Source organism: Hemiscyllium ocellatum, chromosome 32, assembly GCF_020745735.1.
Source record: "Hemiscyllium ocellatum isolate sHemOce1 chromosome 32, sHemOce1.pat.X.cur, whole genome shotgun sequence".
Lineage (NCBI taxonomy): Eukaryota > Metazoa > Chordata > Chondrichthyes > Orectolobiformes > Hemiscylliidae > Hemiscyllium > Hemiscyllium ocellatum.
In genome coordinates, this window is record NC_083432.1 from 51,038,569 (window position 1) to 51,056,271 (window position 17,703).

General features: G+C 42.2%; 1 protein-coding gene across 1 annotated transcript; it reads right to left on the reverse strand.

Moving 5' to 3' along the window:
* Positions 1 to 922: 922 nt before the first annotated feature.
* Positions 923 to 11,119, reverse strand: mreg (melanoregulin). The gene is made up of 6 exons (XM_060848924.1): positions 11,037 to 11,119; positions 9,139 to 9,141; positions 5,911 to 6,070; positions 2,495 to 2,585; positions 2,011 to 2,171; positions 923 to 1,194 (listed from the first exon to the last, which is right to left on the reverse strand). The coding sequence occupies exons 1-6, from the start codon at positions 11,117 to 11,119 to the stop codon at positions 985 to 987; spliced, it is 708 nt and encodes a 235-aa protein (XP_060704907.1). The 3' UTR covers positions 923 to 984.
* Between the last annotated feature and the right edge of the window lie 6,584 nt (positions 11,120 to 17,703).

Genomic DNA, 17,703 nt, shown 5'->3' on the forward strand with positions numbered 1-17,703 from the left:
CTTATTTTTCTAAACAACCTTCATCTTCCCTATAATCCGAATTGTCCTGGTAAGTACAAGACAAAAAACTTCAACAAAAATACATTTCCCTCTTGCTCTATACTTCCTCTCTCAGTTCTAATCTGATAACACACGGTGCTTTCACTGGGATCTGAAACTTGCTTGTTCTAACCTAGCAACTTCCAAACTGTGTCCCACAAAGACTGAGAAAGAATCAAAGTCGTCATTAATCATGCAGGAATCTCTCACCTCACGGAACATCAAATACTAGGGAAATGATTCTCTCTTCTCACTCTCACAAATATGAAACCCCTTCATCTCCCAGTGACACACAAAATTCACAGTATTATTTTCCTTGTAGTTGGTTCCACTCATGTTAAAGACAAAAAAGACGAGGTTTACATTTTTTAATGTATTTTATTTACAGCCAGGGGTTAATGGCTTCGAAAAAAAGCAAACAGGACATGATATAAAACCAATCCTGTGAAACTCTCACTTTCTCTCTCTCTCTCATTCTCCCTCACTCTCTCACACACAGTACCTCATCCAACTCAGCAACCTGCATTTAAAGAGCATCTTGAACTCTTACTTTACCAGATCTGTTGTCATTATTACGGAGTTCAATTGACCCTCCCACTTTTCTTCTGGGGTCAGGGCAAAGATCAGTGACATTGATTTGGAAACAGAGCAGAAAGAGTTCCTCCAGTACCCTGCTTAAATTTTATCCCCAATTAACATTTAAAATAGATGATCTCATTACTCTTTGTGGGACCTTGTTACATATAAATTGGCTGCTGTGTTTCTAACACTATTCTTTAAACTGTCCTTCACTGGTTGTAAAAGCACTTTGGAATATACTGAGGTTGAGAAAGAAATGCAATTTCTTTCCATTTTTACCTTACATAAATACCAATAGGGCAGATGAAGAATTATTGCTGCAATCTTTGGAAAACATGAATCAGAAATTCTGAGGTGCACTTATGATCACAATTCCAATGATCTTGAGAGTAGAGCATCTTCATCGATTTCTTCCAGTTCCTCATCGGTTACCAAGTTGATTTCATTTGATTTTTTAATGAGAACAGCAGCTGAATCCTCCCCCTCAGTCTCCAGCTCAGGGCTCTGATCTCGAGGATAATAAGTTTTGGCCTTTGCCAGAAAGTCTTCTGCAGCATCCAGTGTGATCAGTCTGTCCTGTGTACACACAAATCATCAATGTCCTCTATTTCAGACAATCATAACTCCATACTCATACTGGCTACAGTTTGACCCACTACCTGAAGGAGCTTTCTCTTCACCTGCCTTTGTTGATCTGACCCTAGCTCTGTCTGAATATCCACAGTCACAGGAGTCATAGAGACATACAGCACAGAAACAGACCCTTCGGCCCAACCAGTCCACACTGACCATAATCCCAAACTAATCTAGTCCCATATGCCCATATCCCTGCAAACCTTTCCTATTCAGGAACAAATCCAAATGTCTTTTAAATGTTTTAACTGTACTTGCATCCACCACTTTCTCTAGCAGTTCATTCCACAGCTGAACCACTCTCTGTGTAAAAAGGTTGCCTCATGTTATTTTTAGATCTTTCGCCTCTCCAAATCATCACCAACTCACTGTCTGTCCAGTTACTGCATATAAGGGAGATTCTCTGCTACTGAACACAGGATCCTGGCACTGTTGACATTTAAAAGAGGCAGAATGAACTGATTTGAACATGTCTGAGGAAAGAGCCAGCAGACCCAATGTGCTGAATGGCCTCCTAGTCATAAAAATTAATGTTTTTAAGTTTGGAATGTGCCAAAAAAACTTGACTTGATCTGGTTTGAATTACACAATGTCACCTCCAAAACTGAATCTATTGGATGCTCTCTGCCTCCTCTACCCTTCCCCCATCATTCCACATTTTCCATCCCCTCCACTCACCACCATCCCTCACCCGCCCATTTCCTTTCATTCCATCTTCCACCCATTCCCATCACCCACATTTCCCTCACCTTCACCTACCAGAACAAAGATGTACCTTTCCGCTGGAATTTTGTTTTCAAATATTGAGGTTTGTTGAGCCAAGTCGTCCAGCAGTTTTTTCGCCTGAGGCGCGTTTCGCATGCTGCTGTATAAGGTTGCAGATGTCACATTCAAAAGCATGTCAGACTCTGCATGAAAACCTGAAGAGAAAACATTCACCAAGATTGGGATTGTAACAGCATTGCAGCATGTAACCCATTTTGACTGGACGGATAGGAATCTAGACCAGATTCAGGGTCTGAGGGAGTACAGGGAAACAAAGAAATGTGAGATTATAGAGAAAGCAGGAAAGGACAATGACAGAGAAAGAGAGAGGTTGGAGGAGAACGGTTCAGGGGGAAGAGGAGAGCGCGGCTGGAAGAAGGGAGGGAGAGAGCAGGCAGGAGAGTGATGGAAGGAGCTGCAAAGGATTTATGGGGAAGGTAGAGGAATTCTCTCTTCAGGTAAGCGCTCTTTTATTTACCCAGGTTTTCTAAAAGCATTTTCCATTTCCCCAGAACATCTCTGCGTTCCTGGCGGACTGCGTGAATGTCAAAACTGAGGCGGCGGTAACCCTAGGAGAGATGATTCAGGGTTTTAACTGCATTCTGCTCTGCGGTTATTTACCATGGCTAGATCATTCTGCTGATACTCTCTGTTTTACTATATCAAAAGAAATAAACAAAATGTCCTCAAGACCTTGCGGGAAAAGGAGACAGTGGATCCAATCAAGTTGTTCCCTGAGCAGACTGTCAAAGTCATCTGGCAGAATGCCTCATTGCCAGAACTTTCCAACAAGCACATAGACATTACAGAGGAACTTTGATTATCCGGCATTTGATTAACTGAATGAAATACTCCCCGCCCGTGAATGTGGATAATCCAGGTTCCTCTGTACTTGGCTGTTGGTGAGAATGGCACTGCCCATCAGCTCCTTCATGTAATCTAGAGGAGATACTTGTTAGGAAGGAAGATGTGTTGGACATTTTGAACAACTTGAGGATAGACAAGTCCCCCGGGCCTGACGGGATATATCCTAGGATTATGTGGGAAGCAAGAGAGGAAATTGCAGTACCGTTGGCAATGATCTTTTCGTCTTCACTGTCAACGGGGGTGGTACCAGGGGACTGGAGAGTAGCGAATGTTGTGCCCCTGTTCAAAAAAGGGAATAGGGATAACCCCGGGAATTACAGGCCAGTTAGTCTTACTTCTGTGGTAGGCAAAGTAATGGAAAGGGTACTGAGGGATAGGATTTATGAGTATCTGGAAAGACACTGCTTGATTAGGGACAGCCAGCACGGATTTGTGAAGGGTAGGTCTTGCCTTACAAGTCTTATTGAATTCTTTGAGGAGGTGACCAAGCATGTGGATGAGGGTAGAGCAATGGATGTAGTGTACATGGATTTTAGTAAGGCATTTGATAAGGTTCCCCATGGTAGGCTTATGCGGAAAGTCAGGAGGCATGGGATAGAGGGAAATTTGGCCAATTGGATAGAAAACTGGCTAACCGGTTGAAGTCAGAGTGTGGTGGTAGATGGTAAATATTCAGCCTGGAGCCCAGTTAAAAGTGGAGTTCCACAGGGATCAGTTCTGGGTCCTCTGCTGTTTGTAATTTTTATTAATGACTTGGATGAGGGAGTCGAAGGGTGGGTCAATAAATTTTCAGATGATACGAAGATTGGTGGAGTTGTGGACAGTGAGGAGGGCTGTTGTCGGCTGCAAAGGGACTTAGATATGATGCAGAGCTGGGCTGAGGAGTGGCAGATGGAGTTCAACCCTGCCAAGTGTGAGGTTGTCCATTTTGGAAGAACAAATAAGAATGCGGAATACAGGGTTAACAGTAGGGTTCTTAGTCAGGTGGAGGAGCAGAGGGATCTTGGGGTCTATGTACATAGATCTTTGAAAGTTGCCACTCAGGTGGATAGAGCTTGTAAGAAGGCCTATGGTGTATTAGAGTTCATTAGCAGAGGGATTGAATTCAAGAGTTGTGAAGTAATGTTGCAGCTGTACAGGACTTTGGTTAGGCCACATTTGGAGTACTGTGTGCAGTTCTGGTCGCCTCACTTTAGGAAAGATGTGGAAGCTTTGGAGAGGGTGCAGAGAAGATTTACCAGGATGTTGCCTGGAATGGAGAATAGGTCGTACGAGGATAGGTTGAGAGTTCTCGGCCTTTTCTCGTTGGAACGGCAAAGGATGAGGGGTGACTTGATAGAGGTTTATAAGATGATCAGAGGAATAGATAGAGTAGACAGTCAGAAACTTTTTCCCCGGGTACAACAGAGTGTTACAAGGGGACATAAATTTAAGGTGAAGGGTGGAAGGTATAGGGGAGATGTCAAGGGTGGGTTCTTTACCCAGACAGTGGTGGGGGCATGGAATGCGCTGCCCGTGGGAGTGGTAGAGTCAGAATCATTGGCGACCTTTAAGCGGCAATTGGATAGGTACATGGATGGGTGCTTAATCTAGGATAGATGTTCGGCACAACATCGTGGGCCAAAGGGCCTGTTCTGTGCTGTATTGTTCTATGTTCTATGTTCTATGTACGCCCAGACTCTCTGCGCCACTGCACACTGCCTTCAAAGTGGCTGCGCTGAGGAAGAGACCGTCGCTCATCTCCTTCTGGAATGTGTCTTTGCAAAGAAAGTCTGGAGAGAGATGGAATGATTTTTGTTGAAATTTGTCCCGAGCAGCTCCATGACATAAGACTCCGGCCTTTGGTCTATTCCCCAGGACGCACACTGAGACAAACATCAACTGTGCCTGGAGGACCATCAATTCAGTCAAAGGTGCTCTCTGGTCTGCCCAAAACTTGTTGGTCTTCCAGAGCAAGGAGTTGACCTAATCTGAGTTGCAGACTGTCAGGACTATGACAAGGTCCAGGACTATGTGCTGAGGGACACACTAAAGCTCGGGCCAACTTCTGCCATGGCACAGTGAGGAAAGACCACCATCTGAGTTCTTTCTGCCAAAGTATAATGGGGGTCTGTTCATTGCGCTTGGTGCCTCAAAATGACTATAAATAGTTTCCTGCCTAAGTCGCAACATAGACAAACAGGAGGCTGGAAAAACACAGCAAGCCAGGCAGCTTCAGGAGGTGGAGAAGCCAACGTTTCGGGTACACCTCTTCTTCAGAAAAAAAACTCAGTAAGTCACAAGACTCTTGCTGCGTTAATATCCTGGAATTCCTTATCTAAGGTCTTTGTAGGTCAACCTACTGCTGGTGGACTGCAGCAGTTCACAAAGTCAGTTCTCTCCCACCTTCTCAAGTGCAATTAGGGATGGGCAATAAATGCTGGTCCAACCAGCAATGCCCATGTCTCACGAGTGAATAAAATAAAGTAGATAATGCCTTTGCTTTGCAACTGCAGAGAAGCTCTGAGAAATGTCAACATTTCAATTTTTGTTTGGGCTTTTCTCTCCAAAGACTGCACAGAACTGATTTGGAACCTTAGTATATACTTTTTTTGTGAATAAAGTATATTTTTGAAATTACAAAATGAAAGAAAATGAAAGAAAAGTAAATTACAGCTTGGACATATACAGATAAAGGGCAATCCATCACTTCCAACTTTACAGATCAATCCTAGTTCTATCGAACTTGTATTAAAAATTCTCATTTCAATTTTTAAATTCCTCCATGGCCTCACCCTAGCTTCACCAACCCAACAAACCCAAGCTCTCAACTCTCTGCTCTCCCATCTTCGACCTTTTGGATGGACAGCTTCCCTTTAACTCACCCCGTAGGACTGCACTTTGACCTATCTAAACCTTTACCTTCCTCTCTAACCCTTCCTCATGCCGTATTTGTGAAATGTCTTGGGACATTTGGGTTAAAATCATTCAATGAATGTATATCGGTGTCAGATGTAAAGGTGAAGTTAATTGAAACTCACAGCTCACCTGAGAGCCCCTCCGTGTCTTGGCTCTTTTCTGCAGCAAGTTATAAAGTTCCCGGTCATCATCTCTCTCCATGTGGGACGTATCATGGGGTTCACTCCACAAGTTTGCTTGTTCTGATCTCCTGCGCTGAGCCTCCTGGGCAAAGTAGAGCAATGTGTCGCTGTTCACACAAGAGACAAACCAGTTGGTCACTCTATTTACTTGTCAAAAGAACTACTGCATAAAACCACCCAATAGGGAGGCATCATTGAGTTGCTTCACTGATATGCAGTGATTTGACAAAGGGTCAGTTAGACTCCAAACATCAGCCCTTTTCTCTCCTTACAGATGCTGCCAGACCTGCTGAGATTTTCCAGCATTTTCTCTTTTGGTTTCAGATTCCAGCATCCGCAGTAATTTGCTTTTATACTGTATAGACTCAGTGGGCTGAATGGCTTCTGCCTGCACAGTAAGCATTCTGTGACTGAGAGCTCTCCATAACCTAGCGTCACTGTTTAGCAAAGACAGTTGCTGTAAAGAATCATTGTCAATCGCAATTTACAAAGAAGACCGGGATGTGAAGGTACATGTCAAAACTTGTGGATGCCACAAATGAGGAAGGAGGTTTGAAATGATCACAGAAGAGGACTATGATAAAATTCAGGAACGCATTTAATTAGCTTGTAGAATGTACAATTGTGTCAATGACAAATGAAGTTCATAAACTTAAATGTCTGGTAGTATATTTTGATAGAAAGATTAAGGAGACTGTGTATTTTTTGGAAATTAAGTACCTGTAGAGTAGTGAACCCATTTGTGACAGATTAATAAACAAAAAGCTGAGAGTGATTTCAATAAAGAAATTGAATTGACAAACAAAGAAGGTCCATTAAACCTGTACAGAACCTTAGTTTGATCTGAAGCACTGCAAACAGTCCTGGTCTCCATGTTGTGAGAAAGGATATCAACACACGGGAAAAGTTACAAACAGTAACTGACTGGAATTACACCAGAACAGAGAGGTTATAAGTACAGGGAAGATTGAATAGGTTGGGACTCATAGAACATAGAACAATACAGCACAGAACAGGCCCTTCGGCCCACGATGTTGAGCCGAACATTTGTCGTAGCTTAAGCACCTATCCATGTACCTATCCAATTGCCGCTTAAAGGTCACCAATAATTCTGACTCTGCCACTCCCACAGGCAGCGCATTCCATGCCCCCACCACTGTCTGGGTAAAGAACCTACCCCTGACATCCCCCCTATACCTTTCACCCTTCACCTTAAATTTATGTCTCTCTGTTGTACCTGGGGAAAAAGTCTCTGACTGTCTACTCTATCTATTCCCCTGATCATCTTATAAACCTCTATCAAGTCACCCCTCATCCTTCACCATTCCAATGAGAAAAGGCCTAGCACTCTCAACCTTTCCTTGTACGACCTATTCTCCATTCCAGGCAACATCCTGGTAAATCTCCTCTGCACCCTCTCCAAAGCTTCCACATCTTTCCTAAAGTGAGGCGACCAGAATTGCACACAGTACTCCAAATGTGGCCTTACCAAGGTCCTGTACAGCTGCAACATCACTTCACGACTCTTGAATTCAATCCCTCTGTTAATGAACGCTAATACATAGGCTTTCTTACAAGCTCTATCCACCTGAGTGGCAACTTTCAATGATCTATGAACATAGACTCCAAGATCCCTCTGCTCCTCCACCTTACTAAGAGCCCTACTGTCAACCCTGTATTCCGCATTCTTATTTGTCCTTCCAAAATGGACAACCTCACACTTGACAGGGTTGAACTCCATCTGCCACTCCTCAGCCCAGCTCTGCATCGTATCTAAGTCCCTTTGCAGCCGACAACAGCTCTCCTCACTATCCACAACACCACCAATCTTCGTATCGTCTGCAAATTTATTGACCCACCCTTTGACTCCCTCTTCCAAGTCATTAATAAAAATTACAAACAACAGAGGACCCAGAACTGATCCCTGTGGAACTCCATTTGTAACTGGGCTCCGGGCTAAATATTTACCATCTACCACCACTCTCTGACTTCGACCAGTTAGCCAGTTCTCTATCCATCTGGCCAAATTTCCCACTATCCCATGCCTCCTGACTTTCCGCATAAGCCTACCATGGGGAACCTTATCAAATGCCTTACTAAAATCCATGTACACTACATCCACTGCTCTACCATCATCCACATGATTGGTCACTTCTTCAAAGAATTCAATAAGACTTGTAAGGCAAGACCTACCCCTCACAAATCCGTGCGGCTGTCCCTAATCAAGCAGTGCCTTTCCAGATACTCATAAATCCTATCCCTCATTACCCTTTCTATTACTTTGCCTACCACAGAAGTAAGACTAACTGGCCTGTAATTCCCAGGGTTATCCCTATTCCCTTTTTTGAACAGGGGCACAACATTCGCCACTCTCCAGTCCCCTGGTACCACCCCCATTGACAGTGAAGATGAAAAGATCATTGCCAACGGTTCTGCAATTTCCTCTCTTGCTTCCCATAAAATCCTAGGATATATCCCGTCAGGCCCGGGGGACTTGTCTATCCTCAAGTTTTTCAAAATGCCCAACACATCTTCCTTCCTAACAAGTATCTCCTCTAGCTTACCAGTCCGTTTCATACTCTCCTCTTCAACAATACGGTCCCTTTCATTTATAAATACTGAAGAAAAGTACTCATTCAAGACCTCTCCTATCTCTTCTGACTCAATACACAGTCTCCCACTACTGTCCTTGATCGGACCTACCCTCGTTCTCGTCATTCTCATGTTTCTCACATACGTATAAAAGGCCTTGGGGTTATCCTTGATCCTACCCGCCAAAGATTTTTCATGCCCTCTCTTAGCTCTCCTAATCCCTTTCTTCAGCTCCCTCCTGGCTATCCTGTATCCCTCCAACGCTCTGTCTAAACCTTGTTTCCTCAACCTTATGTAAGCCTCCTTCTTCCTCTTTACGAGACATTCAAACTCCCTCGTCAACCAAGGTTCCCTCACATGACCATCTCTTTCCTGCCTGACAGGTACATACATATCAAGGACATGTCGTATCCACATTTCAACGACATCCTTCCCTGACAGCCTATGCTCCTCAGATCCTGTCTTGCAGCATTGTATTTACTCTTCCCCCAACTGTAAAACCTGCCCTGTTGCACGTACCTATCTCTCTCCATAACCAAGGTGAAAATCACAGAATTGTGGTCACCATCACCAAAATGCTCACCCACTAACAGGCCCATCACTTGTCCCAGTTCGTTGCCAAGTACCAAATCCAGTATGGCCTCCCCTCTGGTCGGACAATCTACATACTGAGTTAGAAAAGCTTCCTGGACACACTGCACAAACACCGCCCTGTCCAATCTACTTGATCTAAAGAGGTTCCAATCAATATCTGGGAAGTTGAAATCGCCCATGACTACTACCCTGTGGCTTCTGCACCTTTCCAAAATCTGTTTCCCAATCTGTTTCTCCACATCCCTGCTGTTACTGGGGGGCCTACAGTAAACACCCAACAAGGTGACTGCTCCTTTCCTATTTCTGACTTCAGCCCATACTACCTCCAAAGGCAGATCCCCCTCAAACTGCCTTTTTGCAGCCGTTATACCATTTCTAATTAGCAACACCACCCCTCCCCCCTCCTAATCTTACTGAAACATCTGTAACCAGGAACCTTCAACAACCATTCCTGTCCCTCTTCTATCCACGTTTCCGTGATGGCCACAACATCGTAGTCCCAGGTACCGATCCACGCTTTATGTTCACCCACCTTATTCCTGATACTCCTTGCGTTGAAGTAAACACACTTGAGCCCATCTCTGTGTCCGCAAGTCTTCCCTGTCAGTGCTACCTTCTCCACAACCTCCCTACATTCTTGGACATCCTGAAAAACAGCTAACCAACTTGCTGGACTACAAGTCCGGATCCCATCCCCCTGCCAAATTAGCTTAAACCGCCCCCCCACCCCGCCCCCCCGAAGAGCGCTAGCAAACCTACCTCCCAGGATATTGGTGTCCTTCCGGTTCAGGTACAACCTGTCCTGCTTGTACAGGTCCCACCTTCCCCAGAATGCAGTCCAATTGTCCCTTCTCTCGAAAAGAGATGGCTAAATGATTACCTGATTGCATTTATGATGAAAGACTTTTGCTTGGAGTAATTATTTTTTTTAAATTGTCACTTTCACACAAATCCAGGACCAGGGCCATAAAAATAAGTCATTCACTAATAAATCCAAATAGGAGTTCAGGTGAAACTTCTTTAAAAAGCAAGTGGTTGAGAATGTGGAGCTCACCCTCACAGCAAATAGTGAGGATGAATAATATAAATGCATTTTACAGGGAAGCTGCAGAAATAACTGAGGGAGAGAAGAATACTTAGAATAGAATAGAATAGAATATTCTTTATTATCATGGGGTGAGAGGTGGTAGGAGGTTCTCGTTGAGAGCTGCTCCTTCAACAATCACCTGATGAAGGAGCAGCGCTCCGAAAGCTAGTGCTTCCAAATAAACCTGTTGGACTATAACCTGGTGTTATGTGATTTTTAACTTTGTACACTCCACTCCAACACCGGCATCTCCAAATCATGTTGAGTATATTCACCAGTACAGACCTGCTGGGTCAATTGGTCTGTTTCTATGCAGTAAATAACTTGCAAGGCTTAATACTAAATTGCTGAACTTAACTGGAGCAGAAAAAGGAGCTCCAATTGATCTCATCATCTTGGACTGGGAGATGAAATCAAATAGCATTCCTTTTACTAAACACAATCTGACTTCACCCAATCTGATCTCACTTCAACCAAGCCAGTACAATCTATGTTACTCCGACCAATAAAACACAATGCAACCTCACCATTAAATTAATCTAATCTAATTTACACCAAGTAATTCAAAATAAATCTGGATAACTCCTGCCTCTCACTTGAGAGTGCATCTATCTCCTCCATAAGAAACCTTAAGAACCCATTTGCGTATCTGCTTTGTAATGAAACAATGGCTAGATACAAGCCACCAATTGTTAGGTACAGTTCTTTGTTGATTATTTATTTCACTTCAGCTTCCTTACCACAGCAAAGTTGTAGCTGGAAATCTTGCAAGTAAATCAGAATTTCTTTGTAATGTTTACCTGATGATTGGAGTCTTTTCTTCTGGTTCATCTCCTCCGCAGCATGAACAGCATATGCGATAAAATATATTCCTATCCCCCATTTCAGATAGTTAAATCTTAGTTAGAGCACACAAGCATAGAGATGCAGCCCTAGAAAACATACAGCAATTGGAGGCAAATCTACCACAAATGGGAACTCAACTGATTCATAAATTATCCTAAGATCGAGGCATTTGTCATTAGTGACACTCCTTACTGTCTAAAGAGGGTTTATATATTAAACAGATGGATTATACAATTATTTTCTGTTCAGAGAATCAAGTCATGGGTGGTCATGTGAAGACTGTGATGATTAACTCTCCCCTCCAGCCAAACAAAGAAACACAAAGCACATTGAGAGATTCAATAAAAACAAGCCCAATGTATGGCTCACCAACTTCAAAATTGCAGTAACACTGGTAGAACTTTTGAACATTAGAAAAACATTACTTGATAAAAATGTTTAAAATTAATCAGAAACAAAACTATTTATATTTGAGATTGGCAGTCAATATACTTGCGATACTAGAAAGCTGGACACTGCTTATGAGTACTGGCTCAATATTTGCCTCTTAGACCTTGGGTGTGGATAATGCTATCAGTTTATTTCTCTTGTCTTGTATTACTGAACAATTCAATACAATTGCTAGCCCACCATACAGGGCAACCCATGTTGGTGCAGTTTTGAAAGGACCTGCTGGGTCAATTGTTCTGCTTCTATGCAGTAAATAACTTGCAATGCTTAAAACTAAATTGTGGAATTATTTACAGAAAAAGGAGCACCAATTGATCCCATCATCTTGGACTGGGAGATGAAATCAAATAACATTCCTTTTGCTAAATACAATCTGATTTTACCCAATCTGATTTCACCTCAACCAAGTCAGTACAATCTATGCTACTCTGACTAATGAAACACAATGGAATCTCACCATGAAATTAATCTAATCCAATTTACACCCAGTAATTCAAAATAGCTATTTTGAATCCTGATGAAGGGCTTATGCTCGAAACGTCGAATTCTCTATTCCTGAGATGCTGCCTGGCCTGCGGTGCTTTGACCAGCAACACATTTGCAGCTATGTCTGAATAATACTTGAACTGCAAGCATTGCATTTTGGAGTATGGATTAGACAAATTTGCCTTGTATTCTTGGAATGTAAAAGGGGTGATATAGTCAAATTTTACAAACTATTAAGGGAAAAGATAGTGTTGATAAAAAATATTTAAACTGGTTGAGAATCTGTGATGCAAAACACATTCACAAGGAGTGGTAGAAATTTGGAACTATGTTCTGCAGAGTGCAATTAAAAATTGAAGTTATGTTAACTTTAAAAGTTAAATTGATAGATTTTGTTAACTGATTAAGCAATATTGAATATCACAGCATTCTGGTGTTCCCATTGTTCAGAAACTGAACTGCAACAGCCATTTAACCAAGTAGCTACAACATCAGGTCACACGTTAGGAAGTCTGCAGCAAGTGACTTACCTTCTGTCTCCCCAAAGCCTGTCCACCATCTACAAGGCACAAGTCAGGATTGTGATGGAACATGGCACGGTGGCACAGTGGTTAGCACTGCTGCCTCACAGTGCCAGAGACCTGGATTCAATTCCCGACTCAGGCGACTGTGTGGAGTTTGCACATTCTCCCCGTGTCTGCGTGGGTTTCCTCCGGGTGCTCCGGTTTCCTCCCACAGTCCAAAGATGTGCAGGTCAGGTGAATTGGCCACGCTAAATTGCCAGTAGTGTTGGGTAAATGTAGGGGTATGGGTGGGTTCCGCTTCGGCGGGTCGGCGTGGACTTGTTGGGCCGAAGGGCCTGTTTTCCACACTGTATCCAATCGAATCTAATCTAATCTAAAGTACTCCCCACTTGCCTGGATGCACCCAACGTCAGCAACATTCAAGAATCCCAAATCCATCCAGGACAAAGCAGTCCACTGCATTCACTCACTTCACCACCAATTCACAATGGCAACAGTGCATACGACATGCAAGACGCATTGCAGTAACTCACCAAGGCTTCTCAATCTGCATCTTCCAAAACCCCTCATCTCTACCACTTGAAAGGACAGGAGCAGCAGATAATGTACATGGGAACACCACCGCCCACAAGTTCTCCTCCAAGCCACTCACCATTCTGACTTGGGGCCATATTGCTGTTCCTTCAGTGTCACTGGGTCAAAATCCTGGCTCTCCCTTCCTAATATCATTAAAGGTGCTCTTACACCCAACAATTGCAGTGATTCAAGAAAGCAGCTCACCACCATCTTCTTTAGGGCAACTAGGGATTGAGAGAAAAGGTTGGACTGGCCAACAATGCCACATCCCCTTTAACGAACAACAAGAACAAAGTGGGTAAAGGTAGGTATACGGAGTTAGGTTACAGATCTACCATGATCGGATTGAATGGCAGAACAAGTTCGAGGGGCTGAATCACTTCCCCTTGTGGATCTAATAATTAGCTATGGTTTCAGCTGTGCACAACCCATTTTAAACATCCTTCTCTTTTAGTTGTGCTCCAGAATGGAGAAACCTGTAGACCAATAATCTAACTTTTTCGCTATCTTTAGCTAGCATTCCATATATAAATAATTCTATTATATCCTTTACCAGATTCTTGTATCTACAAATAATGTCCGGTTGTGACTCACTCATTTATTTGCCAATAACTTTGTCAGTTTCAATTCTCCCTTTCTTTCTTCACAATGATGAATCTTGACAGTGTTCTCCTGTTTCATAAAGACTTAACCGTAGGTAAATCCTTAAATATTTTGTATGTCAGGTATCAGTGGAACATTAACTAAGAGGGTAATGACATTCAGCTGTCTCCCAGGTGATCAGAACACAGATCAGTGTCTACGATGGACTACTTTGAGAGCACTGCTGCCAAGAAAACAATTGTTTTTTATATATAAACCAGAACAACTGCACTCTAGTCCCAACAATGTGGACTCTGTTCTGTCTGTCAGTGGAATGTTATTTAAAGGTCAGGTGGTTTGAAATGGAAGTATTTTAAGAGAATCGCCTGACTGTAACCACAATTTGTTGTGATTCTTAAATGACTTGCCTTTTGATCACAGTATTAAGTGCATGTTAGTGCTTCGATTTGCTTTACCAAGCCTTGGTTTAAAAGCTCACAGTTATTGTGTGTAAAGACCCCCATCTCCAGAAAAAGACCAGTCTGTTATTTTAAATATGAAGTTTTAACACAGATTTAAACAACAAATGACAGGAACTGGGAGGTTAAAAAGAGGAAGACAGGCCTAGATAGCAAGTCACCCAGCAGTAAATGGCAAATAGAGGGATGAGTGAACAATGGGCTCAGTGCTGCTAACACTCAGATTAACAAAATATTCAATTATCTGGGTAATGTGTGGGGTTAGTGGGTGCAAATCCTGTTTCCAATTATTTATCCGAGTGAACTGAGTCACCCTGCAAGTTACTGTTTGAATCAGAGCAGGAGACGGCAGCACTAGAGACTGACATAATGTTTCTGTTATACAAGCTACACTCACGTAGTTGTTTTTAAATCTTCTCTTCCACTTTAGCACCACTAAAAAGGGAGTTGGTGTCATAGTGGTAATGTCATTGGATTAGTAATGCAGAAACCCAGACTAATGTTCCAGTAACATGGCTTCAAATCCCATCATGGTGAAATTTGAATTCATTAAAATTCTGGAATCAAGCACTAGTCTAATTACAACAATCACTAATTGCAGCAAAACTCATTTGGTTTATTAATGTCCCTTTGGGAAGGAAATCTGCCCTCCTTACTTTACTCAGAAATAAATCTGTAGAAACTACGGCGAGAACCTGATCCTCTGGCATTTATCCATCACATGGGAAGCATTCTCCTCACATGGCCCTCCCCCTCACCAACACTCAACATCTCCTCCCCTCCACCCATTCTCCTAAAGGTCTGAAACACCAACTCTGTTTCTCTCTTCAAAGATGCTGCTTGACCTGCTGAATATTTACACTAGCATGCAGGTTTATTTCCTGGCCAACATGAGACTCCAGGCCCATTGCAATGTGGCTTTCTCAGAACAGTTCTCTGGGCAATGAATGCTGGACTAGCCAGCGATGTCAACACCCAATGAACGCAATACTGTTTTAAAAGTTAGCTGGCTGCACGTACTCTATATTTCAAGGTTACTCATTTCAACCTTGGATTCTGAGCACTCAATGTCAGCCAAGAATTTCTCAAAGGGGGATCTGATCAAATTATCTGCAACCCTCCACATAATTATTTCCTGGCAGCAAAAAATGCTGAACAGAAGTGGCTGGATCAGAAGAATGGTTAGGTTTGCTCTTTATCCTGTGCTCATTGTGACATTTATTCTTCCATAGAGTAATAATAACTGTGGAGCACAGGACATTTGCTCAGTGACTCTGGTGGTTCAAAGTCACATGGAAACAAATGACCTTTTTCATCAAATGGCTATTAGTTTACTCAGAAACATCTATCAGAATAAAGCTAGAATCCGATTATGCGGGCATTATTCAATCACACAAGAAGCATTTTCTTCCCATGTTCCCACCCACCTTTATTCTTCAGTCCTGATTAAAGATCTGAAACATTAATTCTGTTTCTCTCTTCAAAAATGCTGCCTGATCTGCTGAATATTTTTTTATTTCTATTTCAGATTTCACACATTTGCAAACATCTGGTTTGATTTCCTTTGTTTCAGCTCCTTGTTGCACTGTTCTTCAGTATTAAGCAGGACTCTGCTCCTGCATTCGGCAATTTCTACAGAGTTTCGAGTAAAACCACTTTTTCCAATTCTCTTCCCTAAATTTTAATCCAGAAGTGATGTGGAGACAAATTAAGTTCCTGTACTTTGTGAAATTCACTGTTTGATGCTTCTGGGATTTTTACTCTATAAATTATGGTAGAACAGGGTGAAGAAACATTGGTGGGAGAAAATTGAACTAAATTTAAAGCTTGCAGATGACACATAACTGAAAATTGCAATGAAAATAGTAACAAACTTCAGAATGATCAGCTGGGCCTGAGGAATAGGCAAATAGGTGGAAATGTCATGCAAAGAATTAGAATGCATGCATTTTGATGGGAAGACATCAATATAAACTAAATGCAACAATTTTAAAGGTGATGCAGAATAAGAAAGACCTGGGGGTGTAAGTACAGACTTATTCATAAGGTGCTATGATCAATTGAAAAGCGTATTAAAGAGGCTCATAGGATTCTTTGCTTTTCAAAAGAGAGGCATGGAGTATGAAAGCATAGAAGTTACAGTAAGCCACTATGAAACAATCAATGTCCAACTCTGGATGCTCTATGTTAAAAAAGATGTCAAGATCATAAAGATGAACTGAAAGGTACTGGAAACAACAGGCTTCAGTTACCTAGAGGCTTTCTAAAGGAGGTTAAGGGACGATTTCATAGAGGTGTTCAAAATCACATTGTAAAGAAATCAGTACCAGAGAGTGAGATTTAAGATATTTAGCAAAAATGACAGGTGAGATAATAAGAACAAGGATTGTTGAGATCTTAAACACACTTCCTGAAAGGGCAGTGGAAGCAGATGCAGTAATAACATTCAAAAAGGAGCTGAATAAATATTTGAAGGGAAAGTATTTGCAGGGTTATAGGCTATGTATGGAGACTAATTTGGTAACTCCTTTAAAGTGCTAGTATGGGCACAATGGACAGAATGGCCTCCTTTTGTGCTGTAGTATTCTCTGACTTTGTGATGGAGTTGAAACAGTTTAGTTTACAGCTCTGTTACGATGACTTTGAACAACCAAAAAGCATTTGTTTTTCCACTATCAGATTTTCCAAACAGTTTTCAGGCAGAAAATAAACACGCCATTTAACTATAACATTTTCTTAAAAATCAATTTTATGGTTTTATTCTGATTTAATACTTCCTTTTTTGCCTTTTAGAATACAGTCCAGTCCTAAGACAGGATGTTTTACCTTCATCAGATCTGTGCAGGAAACGTGAAACAAAACTGGAGTATGTCGCGATTCAGTGGTTGGCAACGCTGCCTCACAGTGCCAGGGACCCAGGTTCAATTCCTGCCTCGGGCACTGTCTGTGTGGAGTTTGTACATTCTCCCCGTGTCTGCATGGGTTTCCTCTGAGTGCTCCGGTTTCCTCCCAGAATCCAAAGATGTGTAGGTTAGGTGTTTTGGCCTTACCAAATTGCCAAGTCAGGGATAAATATAGGGTAGAGGAATGGGTCTGGGTGGGTTATTCTGCAGAGGGTTGATGTGGACATGGTGGGCCAAAGGGCCTGTTTCCATACTGTAGGGAGTGTAATCTAACCTAACCTATGTCAAGAATATGGGAAATAGGAATCAAGAAGAAGCTGAATGAGGAATTAACATGGTTAATCATGAGAAAACAATCACACATCTACTAAACAGTCCCTCATCTGCTCAATGCAACAGTTACATTTGTACATCCAGCTATGACTGCTAACAATGCTTTCCCAGCTAAAGTAGAGTAATAGTTGATCATATGATATCTCAACTTTCCTGAAGACAGAGACAATTGTCACATACAGACTTGATTCACAATAAACTTCCTCTAGTCCCTCATTCCAGTGAATGGCAGGAAGATATTCCTGCAAATGTGTTGCTGGTCAAAGCACAGCAGGTTAGGCAGCATCT